The sequence below is a fragment of the Cynoglossus semilaevis genome, chromosome 3, assembly GCF_000523025.1.
Source record: "Cynoglossus semilaevis isolate Cse_v1.0 chromosome 3, Cse_v1.0, whole genome shotgun sequence".
NCBI classification, from domain to species: Eukaryota; Metazoa; Chordata; class Actinopteri; order Pleuronectiformes; family Cynoglossidae; genus Cynoglossus; species Cynoglossus semilaevis.
The window spans coordinates 8,192,480-8,199,774 of record NC_024309.1 but is presented as its reverse complement, the minus strand read 5'-3'; the positions used below and the strand labels follow the sequence as shown (position 1 = coordinate 8,199,774).

Genomic DNA, 7,295 nt, shown 5'->3' with positions numbered 1-7,295 from the left:
GACATGGTGATTCAACATAATCTTGGACACATATGCAGCAATTTTGATGAAACAGGTCAATTTATTATAATCAAACTACAAAATACATTTTAGATTAAATTAAATACAAATAATTGCATAATGACCTATTCAAACAAAATAAGCACTGCAAAGAACTAAAAACATCGTAGGTTAAAGAAACCTTTATTTTATAGCAACATCAACAGAGAACTAAGGATCTCAGGAATTCAACATAGGTTCCTGTTATGACAAAATTATATTCTGTGCTATTATCCACCATTGAACTTATACTGAAACTCACGTAGTCAGTGGAAAAACACTGAAACGACCAACCAGACCTTATGTGATTGCCATTGATGGAAGATGCTGCTCATTATCTGTTCCCCAGTTCATGTAAGACCTTGACAATTGAAAGAGGCCAAATAATCTCACAGGTGGCAATAGTTCTGAGTGCAACTGGCTTCCACTCATATTCTTGTACGCACACACAAATATATCCAGCTCACTATAAATGTAACTTGTACTCGCTTGCAACTTTCACTCTCGAACAGACAAGCATTTGGGAGCAATGGGTTGCTCTCTGTAAGACCTGTGCCTTGGAGCTTCATTAAAGCTTCATTAACAACTTTCAATTAAACTCTCAATAAAACCCTTTTGAAACGAATGAATGCTGTTCATTTTCTGTTTTTTCTTTATACAAGGTGACTGGTGACATGATTGCCCAAACACTCCTACTGCGGGCAAAGTATTGACAATAATAAAGTCAAACAGCAAATCTCACAGTGCCCATCATAGGGTGTGCAGACAGGTAACTATGGAGATACCTCAAGACATGGTCCTGCTCAGCTGCTCGCTAGGTTATCTCCCAGAGAGGAAGCCAAGCAAGTGGCAACGGAGCACTACAGCACCAGACGAGAAGTGACCACTGTACAAACATCACAGCAGTGATTTACAAAGGAGACAAAATCAGAATTTCTAAAAACAAATAATGGCAACTATATGTTCTGTGACATCCACACGGATGTTGGAAGGATGGTGTTGTTGTCGGCCATTGCTTGTGCATAGCTCTCAGAATTGTCCACAGCTCTTGGAATTGTGCATAGCTACGTGGTAACAACATTTCGAATTAGTCTGCATTTATAGGTAGCTGTAAATAGAGAATTTCAAATTTAAACTGCTTCTTATTTTTCATTGTGTTGCTGAAATTATTATTTGGGAGCAAACAACTAAAAAATATGGAATCCCCTGCCAACTTGAAACATATATTTGAGGGTGACTAAACTTAAATCTGCTGAAACATTATAACGTAATATAACAATGGAAGTGCAAGAATTTTATGGCAGGAACTAAATGATTTGTATTCTTCATTTGTCTCAAATACAGTGGGTTGCCAAACATAAGTCTCCATGAACTACAGCCATTTGTAGCCAGATAATGTAAATAAAAAACATCTAAAGTCATGATTTTCATAACTGTGGCAAAATGTGTAACAGTGTGATGATTATGTTGAATTAATGTTAATGTTGAATTATCAAATGAATCATACAGTGCTGATGATGCATCAGTTTTATAACCATAATGCAAGACTGATTATTCACAAATGATCAGTCTATATATCATTTAGGGCAGCAGAACTACATGTGCTGTCAAAAAGCATATCTCATTATTACCACAATCACTTGCACATACTGCTTATAAATGCATGCAGGCTTTATTTCACATAACTGCAATTAGAGCTGTGTACCTCCTCCACCTATGTACTGCAGAAAAGTAGATACCTTTAAAGCAGCAAAACTCAGACCAGAACCCAGAAGTTTGTGTCCTAAAATATTACCTTTAGTCTTTAGAACTAAAGGAAAATATAATTTAAAAAAATTAACAATTTAGCAAATTTAATGCACTGCTTGATGGAGAGAAAAAAGAAAAAAAAAAGACTACTGGAATATAAATTACAACAATCTCAACAACAGTACAGTTTCTTAAGATATCAATTTAAAGGAGACAACTATAGTGTGATTGGTTTTGTGTAATGTGTTGATGCTCGACAGCTAAGAGTTCAGGTTTCAAAATAATGCATTTAAAATAACAATGTTTCAAGTCGCGTTTTAAGGGCATTCATACTTTAAGTAAACTGATTATAAGTGGGACAAAAAAAAATTGATTAAGATCACTGTCAAAACCTGATAATTTCAATTGCTGGAGACCAATTGCTCTTAAACTATTTGGAAACAAAATGTATCAGTAATTATGGCTTCTCACCTCCATCCCTGTCTCTGACTCGATGTGTGTGGACAGCCTTTGCTCTGCTGTGCCCCATGCTGTCAACATGTTTGTTTTCGGGGCTGTCAGACCTCCGAAGTATTTTGCAGGGAGGAGTGACATCTGAAGAGTCTCGCATCTTTTCATGTCGGTGGTCCCCTCCTGGATGGCTCTTGGATGAGTATTTGAGAGTCTGCTGATAGACATACACCAAAACAAAACCTCACCATCATCTAATTTGTCATTGTCAGTCATTTTATTATCAACAGTAAACCATGCCAACTGAACTCAACTTTACCTAAGTAAAATACTTGTTGATACAGACGTACTAAGTAATTATATATATATAAATATATATATATATATATGTAAGAATATAGATCAGTCTCCAAAGAACATATGATCACCTAGGTACCGCTAATAACTAATATACAACTATTTTTCAGTTCGGGTAAAAACAACATCTCATTTGTTAGTGGTGTTGTTACGTTGTTTTAACAAACAACCGATTGATGTATTCGATATGCTTTTACGGACGAAAGGGAATTGGGTAAAATTATATTCTGCACTTATGCATATGAGACAAATGTTGTTGTTCAACAACTGCATTTTAAATTATGCTATTAGTAAAGGTATTGTAAAGCTTTGAGTTTTATACAATCCTTGGCTTCCTAAATCCCTAAAATGACAGACTGCGGTCGGGCCCTGAACGGACTGGCTACTTGGTAGCTAACAGTAACAGGCTAATGTTAGCCCTGAGCTGCAATAAAACTTGCTACTCCCCCTAACACAACCAGTGAATTCGACGTTTGCGGTCGCGGAAAATTGGCTTTAGCTTATAATGTTTAAATTAAGACAAGTTTATGGTGGTTATGGGTCACATTTAGCCGAAACCGTTTACTTTCTTCCATATTTTCCGCACTGACTGCGGCCTGTTGTGCTCTGCTGAAGCCTGAACTAGAGTGTCCATTTTAATCTCATTTGCTGCTAGGAGGCTACGGTTAGCTAACAACTACCTGATAGGGCTGAGAATCTCTTCGGTCGCACCTGCAGATAAAATAAAGAAAATAACAATTAATATAAGTTTACATAGTAATAGTTAACAACACAAATTCACGTCTACAACAGTTATAACACAACTTTATAGACACTTATTATGGTTTCAGTAAAAAAAATGGCGGATTGTCAAAGCATAGCTACGAGGAAAAGGAAAATCTAAACAAGTAACGTGAAGAAAAGAGGTTTACCCATCGCCGAGTCTCGGTTGTTTCCTTGCATACATTACCATCAATGCCGTGTTAGTGTGTTTGAAGTGGGATGTGAAACACTTGTAACAGTAATGTTATTTTCTTGTTGGTTCTACGACTTAGAATCGTCAATTATTTCTACCTAGCTTGTGGGTATTTCAATGCTATCAGCAGCTCTGGTCGGAAGAGAGCCCTCCCTCAGTCCCTCCTCACTCAGTCCATCTCCCACTCAGACACACACGCAGCGTCTCCCAACTGCCTAGAAAACGTAGCTGTTAGAGCTGCGCGTAGGGTTGCCAGAGCTAAAGAGCTTCAGCTATAAAACCCGTCAGAAAATTACACAAGTCTCAGCATGGACATATACACTATATTAAAAAAAATAGCCATAACTAGCTCATACGCAAGTACCATTATTATATTTAACCGTATTTCAGTATGTGTTTTTATTCTAAAATAAATGGCAAATAATCTTATCAGTAACGTCACAGGCAAATAAAGACATACATGTCGTATCCAGGTCTTTAATTGTCAGTTGGGCATTCATTTTTTAAATTTACAATTAGTCATCAAACCCTGTATTTAGGAAAACATTCTAATTGGTTTGAAACGTCAGAAATATTAACAAATCTGGCAACCTCGACTGCAGCCCCCTCCCCCTACTGATGATAACATCCGGTATATGCTGCTTGGAGTCTCGAAAACTTGTAAAAGGCAATGCTTTTTGTAAAGTGTCCTTTTATGTCAAATTACAAATTTTAACTCGCACATTATATATATAACGCGCATATTAATATATATTTCACTATTTATTTTAATCCAGTAATTCTGTAGAACTCCTTACTCACGTCACCCGACTGGAGTTCATGATATGTTCTTTTCTGCCATCTAGTGTTTATATTGGAACGGTACTGGCCACTCTTCTTTTCCTTATGGCTTGTCCCTTTTTCTCTTAAAGATGAGAAAAAACGTATTTACTGGATTAGACTCTGGTTACAAATGCCCAACAGTGTTAGTATATATTTAGGTTATGGGATATAAAACACAGGTTGAACCTTGTTTAATTACACGTGAAAAATATGTCACTTAACCTTCACTACTTATAATAATAATGTCTAGCTTTTATCTGTATGTTAAAGAGATTGTATATAAATACACTAAGATTACACGTCTAACACACTTTTAATAATACATAAAATATATTTTGTTAGGTATTTCAGGACTAATTGATATTGATATTAATGTGATATACTCATATAAAAGGAACAAATAGTGAATTTAAATCATTCCTTTTGAATATTGTAGGTCATGAAAGGTTCAGGGTCAGAATGTTTTACAAAGGGCTGCAAAGTTTCATTGTCCTGGGACCATAAGGCCCACACAATAACAAGGCGGAGGACAAAAGAGGCTGCAGTTCAGCGTGTTCACAGAGCAAAAATGTATTTGAGAGACGTGAGGACATTAAAGGGTGCTTCTTATGTTGTTGTTGTATCTCGGTGACACAGACACGGTATTTTTGACCACATATGCTCAGTCTTGTCTTTCTGTCAGAGTAAGTGGATGCAAAACATACCACAATAAGCCTTTGATAGGATTTTATACATTGGCCACTTGAACATATTGAACATTTATGTACTGTTTTATAACCGTCGAACATCTTTTAAAGTCTTAAGAGTTAACTGCCCACTTGTTGATAAATATTTTGTTTCTTAACATGTCCCATAGGGGGCGCAATAAAATAGCTCCCAATGTGTAAAACACATACATATTCACAGAATGCATATACATACGAACATTCATTGCATAACAACAACAACAACAACAACAACGACAACAACAATGATAATAATGACAATAATAATGTCATTATATATTTTACTACTATTTTTGGTATTGTAATTTAACTAACCAAATTAATAATACTGACTCCATCTGCTATAATCAAACACAAATGCAAATACGAATGCCGTTGTCAGAGAAACGTAGTTTCTGTGTAAGTTTTGTCTTGCGGTGGGGAAAATGTTTTTTAAGGGGAGGGGTTTTGCAAAGATTGACAAGATTATAAACCTATGAGTGTTCAGCTCTCGTTGGCTGTCCCCCTTAACAGAATACTGACCAATAAAAGAAGAGATTAGATGCATAGTTGGCGAAGCATGTCCGGGGTGCTGATCTGAGAACAGCACAGTGTTTTCACTTGCGCTTAGAATTACTTACAGACTAATGCAATAAACTGTTTCCCAGTCAGTGTGTTGATATACCGCTTTATTTATCCCGTTGCAAAGCCAAGGCGTAACATTTTGAAAGGTTGTGTGCGGCAGATAATGCACACAGAGGTCCGGGATGCGTTGTGGTTGTTTAAAGAGGGAAACAGACCACGTTTATAACCGTAATATTTGCATTATATAAAAGTTGTGTTTTCGAGGAATCCAGTGGAATATACAGTGACAAAGAGGAAGCCATTCAACTTCAACCTCCGATGCAAAGTGAGTACGAACGCGTTGTATAAGCCAAATATCTCCCGAGCGTTAGTCGGTGTTCCTGGTTTCTTGCTTGTTAACAATTGCAGGACTTAGCCATGTGTTTTATTTTATATGCCAGTTTTAAACTAATTTATAACTCTGCACAATCAAATTTGCAACCTACTTGACAGCGCAAATAGTTCTAATGAAATTGCACAGGTGCTGTCTTGTCTTGAGGAATGTTTTGGTGTAATAGTGAAAGCTGTTAGTAAACAAAACTGGTTTAATGTTTTTGTTATGACTATGGGAAGGTCCGCGTGTTGTTGTTGGCAGTATCCTGAACAAAGGTCTGATCACAGTGGCAGAAAAAAAAAAAAAAAAAAAAAAAAAACTCTCAGTGACAAAATTTCCTTGTGACACAATTGTGAACTTCCACAAAACACCCACACCCTGAAACACGACAGCGCCTTCTCTCCAGGAAGTGCCGTGTGCCTGTATGTGTCCCGAGGGAAGGTAGAGGCGAGACAAGGATATACGGTGACATTATTTAATGTGGACAAGGGAATAGAGAAAAATTAATTAGTCCTGTGCGTTAACCTTAATAATAATATTATTCTATTATAATAATAATTGTATTATGTCCCTCAACCTCAACAATAATAAATAAAACATAAAACTGATCATGAATACATGAATAATGTACTGTCTGCATCAATGTGTTGTTGGCGTCTGTGTCATAAATATGATCAATTTTAACTTCTCATTAGGACAATCACTCATGCAATGATTATGCTGAGGTTGCAGGCAATATATAAAAAATGTCAATAAAGAGGAATTGCAATGTCAAAAAAGTAATGCTTTGTCACCACAGAGCAATACTGTAATACAGTGTATTACTAAGGTAATATACTGGAGTCACTGGATGCCCATGGCAATAGAGTCAGTATACAGAGCTGTAAGGGGATTTGACAATACTCAGGGTGACAAGAAGGAATTATGCACATTCGAGAAATATAGTAGAAATACAATTAGAAAAATAGGTGTAACTAATTCAAAGGGCCATGGTTTAAGAATATAAATATTAGATACTCTGTGTCGGAGGTGAAGCAGCCAGACAGGAGTGAAAAATGAAGTCGGAAATCAAGGTGTCGCAAGAGACGAAGCGAAATGTAGGATAAGATGAAGTTTTTGCTTCTTCAAAGAGAGCAGGCATATGAAGAAGATACTGGGCGTGCACAGTGATAGCACAAGAAAGCAGGCTGCATATACAGTATGACCTAGACAGATGGAATCCAGTGCCTTGCCTTGAATTCCTTTGTGATGGCTTTTAAGT

The 7,295-nt window shown here is 36.6% G+C and overlaps 2 protein-coding genes across 8 annotated transcripts in view; one reads left to right on the top strand and one right to left on the bottom strand.

The window, feature by feature from the left end:
• waca (WW domain containing adaptor with coiled-coil a) overlaps nt 1-3,717 on the bottom strand; it is a 12,536-nt gene extending 8,819 nt beyond the window's left edge. For 2 of the 6 annotated variants that reach the window (XM_008307741.3, XM_017031685.2), the window contains exons 1-3: nt 3,507-3,717; nt 3,276-3,306; nt 2,260-2,455 (exon numbers count right to left, since the gene is read on the bottom strand). In XM_008307741.3, coding sequence (XP_008305963.1) covers nt 2,260-2,455; nt 3,276-3,306; nt 3,507-3,547 — 268 coding nt within the window. In that variant the 5' untranslated portion in view covers nt 3,548-3,717. The remainder of the gene's footprint in view (nt 1-2,259; nt 2,456-3,275; nt 3,307-3,506) is intronic. The other 4 variants (XM_008307742.3, XM_008307743.3, XM_008307744.2 and 1 more) reach the window with 3 other exon arrangements.
• A 1,127-nt stretch (nt 3,718-4,844) lies between these two features.
• mpp7a (MAGUK p55 scaffold protein 7a) overlaps nt 4,845-7,295 on the top strand; it is a 105,762-nt gene continuing 103,311 nt past the window's right edge. The window contains exon 1 of one of the 2 annotated variants that reach the window (XM_025054323.1): nt 4,845-5,986. In XM_025054323.1, the coding sequence (XP_024910091.1) occupies nt 5,980-5,986 (7 nt within the window). In that variant the 5' untranslated portion in view covers nt 4,845-5,979. The remainder of the gene's footprint in view (nt 5,987-7,295) is intronic. The other variant, XM_008307737.3, reaches the window with a different exon arrangement.